This window comes from Leopardus geoffroyi, chromosome E1, assembly GCF_018350155.1.
Source record: "Leopardus geoffroyi isolate Oge1 chromosome E1, O.geoffroyi_Oge1_pat1.0, whole genome shotgun sequence".
Lineage (NCBI taxonomy): Eukaryota > Metazoa > Chordata > Mammalia > Carnivora > Felidae > Leopardus > Leopardus geoffroyi.
In genome coordinates, this window is record NC_059330.1 from 37,126,209 (window position 1) to 37,139,720 (window position 13,512).

General features: G+C 56.3%; 1 protein-coding gene across 6 annotated transcripts; it reads left to right on the top strand.

Annotated features, from left to right (window-relative positions):
- Positions 1-25: 25 nt before the first annotated feature.
- Positions 26-9,905, top strand: COPZ2 (COPI coat complex subunit zeta 2). 6 transcript variants are annotated; one of them, XM_045488560.1, is made up of 11 exons: positions 27-174; positions 941-1,015; positions 2,601-2,682; positions 3,221-3,312; positions 3,769-3,824; positions 3,916-4,059; positions 4,534-4,611; positions 6,911-6,962; positions 7,568-7,606; positions 8,251-8,368; positions 9,565-9,905. In XM_045488560.1, the coding sequence occupies exons 1-10, from the start codon at positions 64-66 to the stop codon at positions 8,320-8,322; spliced, it is 801 nt and encodes a 266-aa protein (XP_045344516.1). In that variant the 5' UTR covers positions 27-63; the 3' UTR covers positions 8,323-8,368; positions 9,565-9,905. The 6 variants fall into 6 exon arrangements, with proteins under 6 accessions (XP_045344519.1, XP_045344516.1, XP_045344517.1 ...); XM_045488561.1 differs by lacking the exon at positions 8,251-8,368 and having other exon boundaries at positions 28-174; XM_045488564.1 differs by lacking the exon at positions 3,916-4,059 and having other exon boundaries at positions 31-174.
- The last annotated feature ends 3,607 nt before the right edge of the window (positions 9,906-13,512 follow it).

Below are 13,512 nucleotides of genomic sequence, written 5' to 3' on the forward strand. Positions count from 1 at the left end.
GGCGGGCCGGGCGGGCGGAGGCGGGGCGGCGGGCGGCGCTGTCAGCGCGAGGCGGCGAGCGGAATGCAGCGGCCGGAGGCCTGGCCACGTCCGCACCCGGGGGAGGGGGCCGCGGCGGCCCAGGCCGGGGGCCCGGCGCCGCCAGCCAGAGCCGGGGAGCCGGCGGGGCTGCGGGTACGGAGCGGACGGGCGCCGGGGTCCCGGGCGGCGGGAGCTGGGCTGGGGGGGGTGGGGGGGTGGGGGTCCGCCAACTCACTGCCCGCGCCCCCGCGCCCGGGAACTTGGGGCTCCCGCCCGGGGAGGGGTCCCGGGCCAGGGCAGGGGATAAAAAGTTCTACGGGCGCGGACCCGCGAGGAGGCCCGGCTTGAGCGCGCGTGGGGTGAAGTTCTGGATCAGTTCGGAGAGGTGATGGGCACGGCTTGGGGGTGGGGGTGGCCTGAGGTTCCTCCGGGAGGGGTGAGGAGTGGCGGGGCGGCCCGGGACTCCAAGTCCCACGGGCCGTCGGCTGACCTGCGTGCTTCTGGAGCCCCCCTCCCCGGGCCAGGGGGCTGGGGGCGCGCTGAGAGCGCGGGTCCAGCCTCGGCCCGGGGTTCGCTGGAAGGAGGAGGCTCGGCGCCGCTGTCCCCCCGGCCCAGGTTCTGTGATACACTCCGACTCGGGCTCTGGAGCAGTCAGTGCATGACAGAACTTGGGCCCGGACGGACCTTCTGCACCCAATGGGCACAGCGCCCACCCGGGGCCTGCAGTGGAACATCTGCCTGGGAGTGGAGCAGGCGCTGGAGTTGGCCCGGGTAGCACAGGGTTGGGCCAGAACCAGCTGTGGACCTTTGGGGTCGCTGGAGCCTGAAGATGGACCCCTGGGGCCAGCAGATGCCATAGAGCCAATGGCAGGGTGTCTGCCTTGAGTCAGGAGCCAACGGAGCTCTCCCCTGGTGTCAGTTGCAGGAACCTTCCCTCTACACCGTCAAGGCTGTTTTCATCCTAGATAATGACGGACACCGCCTCCTAGCCAAGGTAACCTCCCACCCTCACCAGAAGGCCCCTGAACACACGGTGCTCCAGCCCCCAAAACAGAAGTCCCCATCCCAGCTGACTTCCCTCTCAGGAGGACCCCACTGTGGGCTCTGTGATTCAGAGCAGCCGGGCTTAGACCCCCTCCAAAGATCATTCTGTGCATCCTCCTGCCTTGTCAGACTGCTGGCCCCTGAAGTCCCCTCTTTCCACTCACATTCCCTGAAATGTCTTCTTACCATTCTTTCCACTGGCCAGCTAGACCTTGGGCATGGAAGGGACCCCCTGAGGGGTCAGTGGAGTGTTGAGCTTGGAACGGAGGAGTCTTAGTCCCCAACTCTAAAGAGCAACCTCCACTTTTCTCCTACAGTTTGGTAAACACTGAGGATTTAGTCGGAGAAGTCTGAGAACGTAGCTTAGAGATCTTAGAGACCAGACGATCCAACTTTTTCGTTTCATAAATGAAGACAATGTGGTCTAGAGAGCTAAATGAGTTGCCTGAGGTCACAAGTACCACTATCAGAACACAGATCTGAACTCAGGTATTCCGACCTGAAGCTCAGGAGGGTGATTTTCACTACACCAACTATCCGGGTGTCCGGTATCTGCCCTCCGCGGCCTGGGGGGACCGAACTAGGATAATCCAGAAAATTAATGTCTGTCGTCAACACAATCAGCTACAGCAGGGCTATGGCACCTAAACTAGCTATGAAATGCCTTCTAGGTTTGTTTGTTTGTTTGTTTGTTTGTTTGGGACTGAAACTTTTTGTCTTCCTGGTATTCAAATGAGCTTGCTCGCCACAGCAGTGGCCAGCAGGGAGGCGACTAAGATGCCTGCAGAGGGGACTACCAAGTGGCAAAATCCACATCCAGAACGCTGAAAGCTCAGCCGACCACACTGTGCTCCAGCAGATGATCAGATGTGGATCAGCAATGCCTAGGCTCTAGGGCCTCCTCCCAGAGGGACCCATCCCTGTTCAGATTAAGAAACTGAGTCAGAGAAACGGGCTCACCAAAGCCAATCACGAAAGCATTGGCTTAGTTAGCCAGTGGGTGCTGGGAACGTTCCCTTAAATACTTAGCCTTCCCCATAACCCTGTCTACAGTCAGACCCTGCTTGGCTCTGCCCCTTACAACTAGGAGATGTTGGGGGAGATCATCTGATTTCTTCATGCCTCAACTTCCCCATCAACAAAATGGGGATAATAAAGTAGCTGTCATGACGGTGATGGTTGTCGCAAGGGCCCCCTGGCTCTGCCATTTTTCCTGCAGACTCCGCTTCCTGTAGAAACGGTGGGACCTAGTGGCCACCCCAGTCCTTAGCGCACAGCACATCTGCCAAATGGCCAAAAGCCGCCAGGAAATCAGGAGAGGGCTCCTAAAGGCAGGGCTTAAAATTCCTCTACTTCTTACGACGTTCTTTGCTTAAAATTTGTGTCTATGGGGAAACAGCGAGCATACGGCCTAAAGGGCAACAAACAGAGGAGATGGGGCTCTCGCTGGCCAGCACCTACATCTCTGCCGCCCGTCCAGGGAGGATCCAGGCTCTGTGGAAACCTGTCACCCCTTCTCCTTCCCTTTCTCATAGTATTATGATGATACATTCCCCTCCTTGAAGGAGCAGATGGCCTTTGAGAAAAATGTCTTCAGCAAGACCAGCCGAACTGACAGTAAGTGTCTGCCTCTTCCTTGCTCAGAACTCTCAGATGCACTTCACCGTCCTCTCCATCTGGACACATCTGTCCCTACCAGCCATACGTACCCACAGGCCACCCCCTTTTTTCTCAGAGGTTCTTTTTCCTCTCCTTCCCAGCTGTTATTCTCTCCCTTCCTGTAGGGAACCTTCACTCCCGATCCCGCTCTACCCCCCACCCCACCCCCCAACATGGCAAGACCTCTCTCTCGGCAGAAGAGGCCAGTGGCATTGTATGTCCCCACAAGGCATTGCACATAGTGGGGTGGGGGGCGCGGGGGGCGGAAGTCAACCCTGCACTGGGTTTGTTGACTCCTCAGAATGAGGTGATCTCTAGAAATAGAGTAGAGCCTGGAGGAAAGGACACACAGCAGCCCGGTGGTAGTGTCCCTTGTGCTAGTCTTGTCAAGGGTTCCTTGGAAAGAGGAGGAAAAACGGGGAGACCGGCAGAGCTGGAGATCAGGAGGAGGGACCCGGCAGAGGTGGCCAGACCTGAAAGCCCCCTCCACTTCTAGGTGAGATTGCATTTTTCGGGGGCATGACCATCGTCTACAAGAGCAGCATTGACCTCTTCCTGTATGTGGTGGGCTCCTCCCACGAGAATGAGGTGAATTCAGGAGGTTGGGGTGATGAGGAGGGTCTGTCTACGGCTCGGGCTCCAGGGTAGAAGCTGGGTTCTGAAGGCTCCTCATTGGTACCCCTCCTTCTAAGCTCTGGGGGATGGGGAGCAGCCAGAAGTGGCTCCTTCTGGGATGGTACATATCCACGGTGCCTCTTAGTGTCCTTGGGAACCAGAAGTGAAGTCCTCTGCAGGGAGTCTTTGCTTCTTCCTTAAAATATCACTGGGGAAGGGTACACTCAGTGTCCCACAGTGGGGCACTCCAGTGCTTCTCAGCCCATGCCAGGGAGGCACGCACGCCTGAGGTCCAGCTGCACTCAGTCTCCAGCCCTGTCCTCTCTGGAAAGGGACAGTTGCCCACACAGGTAGGCTCTGGATTCTCCGTTTGGCCTTCTCGACCTCAAGCTCTCGTGTTTTCCTCCTCCCGTCTCCACCCATCCTCAGCTGATGCTCATGTCCGTCCTCACCTGCCTGTTTGAGTCCCTGAACCACGTGTTAAGGTGAGTGAGGTCCTCTGCCCTCCAAGGCCCTCATCCCCCAGGCCTTGATAGATCACAGAGGCAGGGCCCTTCCTCTGCTTTCCTCCTGAAGTCCCCAAAAGACTAAGACCGGAGCCAGAGCATCCGCCTCGAGGCCCCTGCCCTTCCCGGGACCACTGCGGTATCACCTAGAGCAGAGCCACCAGAGGGTTTGGCCAGAAAATGAGGTCCAGAGAAGCTGGGTGATTTGCCTGAGGTTGCAATCTGTTTACATCAGAACAGAGACCCAAATTCCGTTTTGTTTTGTTTTTGTTCCTTGAAGTCCAGGGTGGTTTCCACTGCCTCCCCATTCAGTTACCTGGTATCTATCCCAGTGAACATGGCTTGGGTAAATCAAACCAGGATAATCCAACAATAAATGTCCACTGTCGAGACAATCAAGTATAGTATGGCTGTGACATCTAATCTAGCCATGAAATGCATTAGGGGTCACTCGGGGGGTGTAACGTCAATGCCCCACGTGTGGGAGGTCGGGCAGAGGAGGGCCTAAGGAAGCAGACCTGTCCTCTGCTCAGGAATCCCTTGCCTAGGCACTCCCTCACTGCCCTTGGTGTTCTCCTCCCCAGTGCTTGTCGGGGGTGGGGTGGGGGGATGGGTGGAAGGAGAGAGAGTCTGCCTCATCTAGGCAGAAACGCAGCTCCTCACAGCCAGGAGCTTTGTCTGCCTTCAGGAAGAACGTGGAGAAGCGCTGGTTGCTGGAGAACATGGACGGAGCCTTCCTGGTGCTGGACGAGATTGTGGATGGCGGGTGAGGACCAGGGCTGGAGAGAAGAGGGGCTGCTCAGGGACACTCACAGCAGGAGGTGCCTTTGAGGGTCAACAGCACTAGATTGTACCAAGCACACTGTTGGCTCTCTGGCCAACTCTTCCCTCCCTGCCCCCCACCCCGGCATATTCCCAGTGCTCCCATCCCCCCACCCCACTCACGAGGATGGAGGTTGATTTCAATGTTAGCCAAAGTCAAGCAAACAAGAAAGTCATCTGATGCTGAACTCTGGCAGACTGTTGAAAGGCAGGGTTTGGGGAATGGTTTGATCTCCAGTGCCCAGAAAAAAAGGGGCAGCACAGGCCCCTGCCCCTCTCTGGAAGATCTCTCCCTACTGCCTGCATACCTCCCACTCTTAGAGCTCCATTCCAACCTCAGCTAGATGTGTGACCTGGGCCACTGTTCATTCTGCCTCAGCCTTCCTTTCCTCATCTTTCCGATGGGGATAGGGGACTGACTACCTTCCTCATACGCAGTGGGGATTCAATGAGGCGAGGCAGGTGAAGTTCACGGCTCTGGGCTCTCGTTCAATAAACTGCTATGCTACCGCTATGCGAGGATGTTCGTGGGAAGCCGGGAGCTCTTGCAAGAAGGGTTGATTAGTGAATTTCCATGGGGTGGGGCGTTGATATTGAGGGAGAAAAGGAAATTCTGGCTCTGGGGCAAAGGATAACAGAAACCAATCACCTTAAAAACATGCCTCTTTCATAACATCCATTTTAGAGATGAGGAAACAGAGGTTCAGAAATTCAAGGGACCTTTCCAAGGTCCCATGACTAGGGAGCAGCAGGGCCAGGATCAAACACCATATGCATGGCTCCAGAGACTGTGCTTTTTCCACGACACTGTACCACCACACACACTCTGGGAGATGGGGTACGGCGGGACTCCTTTCTCCTTCCCTCCTCCTTCCCTCTCTGTCGACTGCCTGTTGAGGCGAGGCCTTGTGCTAATTGCCAGAACCCCAAAGTGAGTGGGATAAGACCCAGCCTTCATGGGACCAGAAGTATATGCAGTTTGGTGGAACCTCTTTAAGGAGCACAGCCACACACATGCGCGCGCGCACACACACACACACAAATGCACACACTATTACAAATATGAAATGAAGTGCGAGGCCTTGGAAGAGCCCTTGGAAGGGAGGATGTAAGCTTTATATCCTGGTCTTTATATCCAGGCCTCTGAGCCCCCCTGAGGAACTCGGTTTCCCTCCAAGGAAAATCAGGGAATGTCAGTTGAGACGGTACCAGGACTGGAACCTTGGCTGGGATGTTTCTGTATTTTTTTTTTAATGTTTATTTATTTTTGAGAGACAGAGCACGAGGTGGGGAGGGGCAGAGAGAGGGAAACACAGAATCCGAAGGAGACTCTAGGCTCCGAGCTGTCAGCACAGAGCCCGACGTGGGGCTCGAACTCCCTAACGGTGAGATCATGACCTGAGCCAAAGTCGGACCCTTAACGGACTGAGCCACCCAGGCACCCCGGGATGTTTCTGTCTTATGGGTGAAAGGATCTCTGGTGAGGGGCTGCCAGGTGCCCCAGTGACAGGGCCTGGAAGAAGCTCTTCGAGAAGTATCTGTTCACTTCCCTGGGACTGGTATGAAAGAAAAACTCGACGTCTGCATTGGAGGAGCCTCATTGAGTAAAGAGGGGCACTCAGTCAATCCCACTGCCTCTGTCCCACCCACAGTGACCAGCCCTCACACCTGCACCCTCAAGCATCCTCACAACAGCTTCATAGTGCCCCCGCTGTGTCGTGAAAGACTGAGCAAAACTGAGCAAAGCCTTGAAACTTGGGTCTATCGAAACGGAAGGCAGATTCTTATCTTACCTGTTCCACTACTTTCATGTACAGCATGACCCTGTGGCGTAGAATAAGAGTGAAACAAAATGGGATCCCCAGGGGCCTCCCTTCACCGCATTTGAATCCCTCCCTACACCCAGAATGCGAATAGAACTTTTCAGAGCTCAAAGGTTTTCGGTCTCTGCTTTTGACCCTCTGACCATTCTAGACCGGCCTGCCCTCACCCCATTTCAAAGCTTTTGCCCAGTGACAACCAAGTGTGTGACCAGGTTTGATGTGGAGAGGAACCAAAGCTGAGGGCTGTCCATAGTAAGGGAGAGTTCTGGCTGAGGAATACCAGGGGGAGGGACCCCCAGGAGGGGGGCTGCTGCAGGATGCAGTAAGGGGGGTGGGGGTCAGAGGGAGGAGGCTTAGCAGGGAGAAGAGGCAGAGGGGAGTGTCATGGCATTGATTTTCCTCCTGCTTTCTCTCTTGTAGTGTGATTCTGGAGAGCGACCCCCAGCAAGTGATCCAGAAGGTGAATTTTAGGGTAAGAATTTTCCTGCATGCCCCTCACTCCCATCTCCCCCAGGCTGCCCTTCCCACCCTCCCCACCTCCTATCCTCCTGGCGCAGGCGGGATGCTAGGAACCCAGACTCTTCCAGCAGAAGCAACTACTAGTTTTCGGGGGGGGGGGTGGCAGTTAGTACAAGCGATCTCCTCCTGCCCTCCCCCTTTTAGAATTCCCAAGTACCTCACCATCCTCCCCAGTGGCAAGTATGGACTGGGGAAAGAAAGAAAGTCACCAAAAGGCACCAGATGGCTGCCTTGGCCTTGAGTTTGGAGAGTGGAGGTACAGATAGACCCTCCCTGCCTAGTTTGGCTTCTCATGTCTGGATGAAACCTTTTCTCCCATCTTTATTCCCTTCACGCCTTTGCTCCCCATACACCCATTGACGGGCCCCAGGGTCCTGGCTTCCAAGTGGCAGGCCGTGGGGCTTCCCCTCACCAGTGATACAGGTGCAGTTCTGGCTCCCCTAACCACTACACCACCCCACCACCTCCTCTGAAGCCCCCTTTCCCTTCCTTCACCTCCCTTTCTTTACCCAATGCCCTCTCCTGGTCTGACCACTCTCTGACACTGCTTCCCCACAGGCAGATGACAGCAGCCTGACTGAACAGAGCGTGGCCCAGGTAGGCCCCCGTTGTCTGCCTTGGCCAGGAATGGGACAGAGGGAGCCTCCCAGGGGGACCCAGTGGGACTATCGAGGCTGAGAAGTTAGGGGTGCAGGAGGGAAGGGATGAGGCAGTGACACGCCATCTCTCAGAGAGAGTCACTGGAGGTTTCCAGAGTCTCCAAGATGGTACAGAGCTGGGCATTATTAATAAATGATGCATGCCTTACTAGCAACCCACCTCATCTGGCTTGGTGTAGTTGGCTGAAAAACCAGGGTCGTAAGCAACCACGCTGGAGATGGCTGGGTCACTTGTCCCCCGAAGCATTCTGGGGACTTATGGGCCCCCAAACCCAGAAGAGATAGCAAATAGGAGTTTTCCTACCACCTCACCCCTTGCTGTTCAGGGTTTCTGCTGGGGTCGTTAAGGGACCCTCAAATCTGTGACAGGATCTAACCACCTCCACTCGCCACTTGCCACCTTGCCCCTGAATGACCTGGTTGTGGAAAAGCCCGTCCCGGCCAGTCTCCTGCATGGTACTATCTGGGATGCATGTGCGGCCGGGTGCTGGTTCCTGGATCTGTGGCCTGACTGGTTCCACAGCTGTGCAAACTTCCTGCTTGTCAGGCCAACTGCTTGACCTCCATTCTGTCTGCCCACAGGTCTCTCTGCCCAGACTAATCCTGCTTTTATGGAACTTCCTGCCCTCGTGCACTAACTACCTCCTGCTGTGATAGCTAAGGCAGAGATGGACCCAAGCCATCCCGTGTGGAGCCCCAGGTGTGCTGCCCCCTTCCTTTACTGCCTTTGCTGCTCCAGCAAACTGCCATGCGGCTCCCTCCTCCCAGTTCCCCGTGCCTCCTCACACCTTACCGGGAAGAGGGAGCCACATGGCAGTTTCTGAGGCCAGAAAGAGGTTGGAGAGCAACGAGCAGAGCAGTTGAGAACACAGGCGCTGGTGGGAGTCATCCCAGGATGTACGTTCCGCCCTACCCCCTGCAAGCTGGGTGACCCACAGCAAGTTACCCAACCTCTCGGGGGGCCCCCACACAATCACAGGACGCTCCTCTTAGAGTTACTATGAGAATCAGAAAAGCGAATGCATGGAAAGCTCTTTAGCCCAGCTCCTCTATTTTTTTCTGAAAGGGGAAAGAATGAAGACCTGGCAAGTTAATGGAATTCTTGAGTAAAAAATACCAAGGGAGCTGTAGGTAGTGAATGCGAGATGAGGGGAAGGTTAAGTTTCTGGCTGGGACTACAGGAGAACCCCAGGGCCGGGCTGTCTCCGAGAGAGGAGGGGGACTGTGCAGGAAGAAGGGACTTCAGTGGAGGGGAATGAGGCTTGATGGCTGGAGGGATGAACTGAAGGACATACCTGGGGTCCCCACCGTGTTGCCACTGTGTGTGCACAGTCGAATGCATTTGTCAAAGTCCCGGACCGAGGCAGTTTTCCTCAGCAGGATGTGAGAATGACCGCATCTGAGTGCAGGTGTCCCGGGACAGCACTGGGCCAGCCCGCTTTGCCAGCTGTGCCACATCAGCAGCGGGTTGGGGTGGGGTGTTGAGGATACGCTGCCAGCTGAGACCAGAGCTAGGGGTTTGCTGAGGTGTCTGGGCACAGGAAGTGTCTAGCCTGGGCCTAGTCTCTGCCTAGACGTGGCACTGTGGGCGGGCGCTTGCATGGCGTGCCGTGGGTAGACGGGGCCTGCAGCCACACCCAGGGCGGCAGAGGCACGATCGGTGGAGGGCCCGGCAGGCTTCGGCCTGGGCCGGGAGCTGGCTGCAGCCAGTTTGGACTGCTCTGTTGCTGGCCTAGCCCCACTTAAGCCTGGCGGAGATGAGCTGGTGCCACCTAGTGACGAAGGGTCACAGGGACACTTAGGAAAAGTGGGCTCGTAGACCTGGCCCTCACTGCAGTGTTAAGGCGCTTGATAGTCCCCCTCTCAATTCTTTCAACCTTGTTCCCTATCCCCCAGGTTCTTCAGTCTGCCAAGGAACAAATTAAATGGTCATTACTGAAATGAAGGCTGTGCTTTCAGGGCTCCCTGCCCCCAGGGCATTTCCCCAATCCTGGCAAAAGCTGAAAGACCTCTGGAGAGGAGAGACCCCTCTGTCCCCCTAAGCTCTCCCAGAACTGACTCCTGAGGTCTCTGGCCAGGGACTCTGAGACGCAAAGATTTGGCTTCAGAAGTGACTCACCCCTTCTCACTGCCCTGACCTGCCCCTTGGGCCACGAGAACCAGCTGAGCTGCCTTAACTCAGACCTTAGGCATCCTTGGCCCCAGAACCCTAATAAACCTGCTTTGTCTCCTGTCAATGGTCTCCTTCTCTCCTGGCCTGAGAAGTGTGTATAAGTTCTGATAAGGGCTCCTGCACTCCCTGTGGCTCATCTTCAGGATGCCCAGTGCCAGGGTGTCCCGGCAGTAACCCTGTGGTCGCGATCGGGAAGGGGGTGGGTCAAGGGAAAGGGGACGATTTATCTTCCTGAGGGGGTGTGACACTAACACCACGGAGCCCCGTGTGTGTGATGAGAAGAGCCAAATATGATTGTGTGGCACGGTAAAAAATAATGGGTTGGGGCACCTGGGTGGCTCAGTCTGTTGAGCGTTCGATTTCAGCTCAGGTCATGATCTCACAGTCTGTGAGTTCAAGCCCGCGTTGGGCTCTGTGCTGACAGCTCAGAGCCTGGAGCTTCGGATTCTGTGACTCCCTTTCTCTCTGCCCCTCCCCTGCTCATGCTCTGTCTTTGTCTCTCTCTCAAAAATTAACATTAAAAAAAAATTTTTTTTTTAAAGTAATAATGGGTGATATGGCGCACATTTGGGGAAAACAATACAAAAGATGGTACACACATAGTGACCCTGTTGGGGATTCTTTACGTCATTTTCTCCATTCCCAGCTTCCAAAAGGGAAGGGCGTAAGTCTTCCTCTAGACAAACTGAGCAACAACACGCCCGTTTTTCTTGGCTTGACCCGTACCGCGTAATTCCTATTACTAGCATACATCTTCGGCACTAGAGCCCTGCAAGCGTACCATGGCTGGGCCTGGAGGCTGGCGGCGAGGAAGCATCAACCAGCCCCCACCATGCATGTGTGTCCAGAGCACCCAGTGAGTTCCACAGGGTGTGAATGAAGCGTTGCAGGTCCGGAGGATGAGGAGAGAAGGGCCGGGGGGGGGGGGGGGGGGGGGGGGGGGATCCCAGAGGAAAACGGGAAGGTGGAGCGACTTCCTAGGAGACGTGACTCCCCTTCTTTCGCTTCGTCCCAGAACCGCCCGTTTTTCCCTTTCTCTGACGCCTACCCTTTCTGCGTCTCTGTACGTAAGTCCTCTACAGTGCCTAAGGGTCCCTCCCGGGACAGCTCGGGGACCTCGATACCTTTTTAAGAGCAACTGGCAGGTAAACGCCCCGCCGAGACCCCGCCCCTGCCCCGCCCCTCGCCTGCACGCGGCGCCGCAGGGAGCCCCGCCCCAGGACCGCATCCGCGATCCTACAGCGCCACCTGGAGGGAAAGGCAAGAAACGCTCTCCCTCCGGGTCCTGCTCCCGTGACTAACTCCGCCTCCAGGGCGGGACCAACCCCCTGCTCCTAAGTTCCTCCCGGGCCTCCTATCCCTGACCACAGGGCGTTGCCCTAGCAACCAGCACGCTTGACCCGCCCTGCGAGTTCCGTGCCAGCTCCGACACACGAATTTCTGCCAGCCACTACAGTAAGAGAGCAGCGAGGCTTGGATGTTAGAAGCTGTCTCTGCGGGTTACCACGTCCTACATTATAAAACACCCGAAGATTGGATATTTATAATGGCCATGACTACTTCTGTAATTAGAGAAAATGATAAAGATATAGTTATATAAACAAATACATTGTAGGCACTGTCTACATAACCCATTCCAGTAAATAATGCAAAAAGGCAACTCTGAAAGGGAAAAAAGAATATGCAGTTAAATGCTGTAGAGTTCAGGGGCCAGTGTGGAGACGGGAAATGAGAACTTCTCCCCGAATACTTCGGCAAATATGCGGCCTCATCCGGTGCCCGGCTCCATCCACTGCCTCTAAACGACCGCAAGGTCGAGAGGGGCAAATTAGCTTCCTAGCAACCCGGTCGCGCCTGCCCAGGCCCTGTAATTCCAGTTATGCAGGGACTGGAATGGGAAGTCCTGACCCTTCACACAGCCTCACCGAATTCCTGTGGACTATGCGATGCTATCCCCATTTTACGGAGGGGCAACACCGAGGCTCTGTAGGTTAAACTGTTTGCAGCAGTTTCCGCAAAGCCCGGCTCGAGGAGAACTGCTGGAGACAGGTGCTTTCCCGCGCCCCCTGACCTAGGGCCACACAGGGACTGTACTGGGTTAAGAGGAATGAGCGGAGGGGGCATAGTAACGCAGAGAGACGACAGGAAAGGTGTCCTCGCCCGCTGTGACTAAAGGACTACGGGGAAGGGAGGTGCAGCAAAGCAGCCGACCCACGCCCGCGGCGGGGAAAGGACGGCTCTGAGAAGGCAGCGGAAGCCGGGCAGTGTGGGCAGGGAGGGCGAGCTGCTCCTTCCCCGGGATCTCAAGTCTGCTGGCCCGTCTGAGGGCCGAGACGGAGAGTCTGCTGCGTCCCCGGGCCCCTTGGCGCCCGCAGCCCCGCGGAGCCGCCAGAACGGCGGGCCTGGCGGTCTGCCTAGAGCTCTGCCCGCCCGCCCGCACCCGCTTTCCCGCAGATCGCCTCATTAGCGCTGCCCCGGGCCGGAGCCGGCCGCCGCAGAGGGGAGCGCGCAGCACCCGGCAGGCGGGGGCGCCGTCTGCCGGGGACCGGGTTTCGGGAAGGGCGGCCGGCGGTTCCCGGCGGGAGCGGCCGCGGAAGCCTAGTCTTCCAGTCTGTTCTCATCCCCAGGGGCCCTCCCCGTCTTTCTGCTTCCCCCTCCCCCTCGCCCTCTTGGGCGACCCAGCGGGTCTCTCGAGTGTATAAGGGGAAGGGGACTTCAGGGCACTCCCTTTCTCCTGCAGAATGGGCACCGGGGCAAGTCAGAAACCGAGACTGTCTGGCTTGGGTCCAGACAAGAGGGCGCACAGAGAAGCACTGGCCCCAGGACTCTGCTCGCAGGAGGAACACTCGCCGCACCTAAACCGGGCTAGGGACATGGTACCGCCAGGCCTTCGGGGTCCCTTTACGCCACCCAGAGCTGGTGGCTCCAGTTCCCTCTACGCGCGCCCCCAGCTTTCTGGCCATTGGCTGGCAGGAAGGCAGAGCTGGTCGGATTGGCTTGCGTCAAGACAGTGATGGATGGCTCCCCGTTGGCTGGACCGTCGCGGAACAGAGGATGTCTTTGCTGGGAGGCCCAGATCCGCTAAGGAGGAGCCAACCAGGCGGGGGATGAACTAGAGACCCGCCTAAGCTCACACTTTCTGCCCTAAATCTACCTTAGAAACTAGAGAGAGAGAGAGAGAGAGAGAGAGAGAGAGAGAGAGAGAGAGAGAAATCTTACCTCTGAATTTCCAGTAAATACCCCTTTAACTCCAGAACCTGATGTAGGCAAAGTTGAAATTTTTACCCAAAACAGGGTTGGCACAAACCTACAGGCCTCCTTTTCCCTCTAGATAGGGTCTCCTTCATTTAACAATATTCGTGCATTATATTCATTCATTCATTCATTCATTCAAGTGTTTGAGTGTTTGCCATGAGCCAGGTACTAGGCAAAGAAGAGAGGGAGACTGATTTGCAAGTGATAGACTCCAGGCTTGGCAGTGGGGTAGGGGTGGAGGGGTAAAAGTAGAAAATGGTTTTGACATCTATAAATACTAAATACTAAAACTGGAAAATATCGTAGATGAGGATCCAAAGAAACGAGAGCCGTTGTGAGGTACATGTGGGCTTTATCCTCTGTAGGTAGATGAGTGGCGTTCCCCAAGGTGGACCCTTTGGTAAGAAAAGCAATAC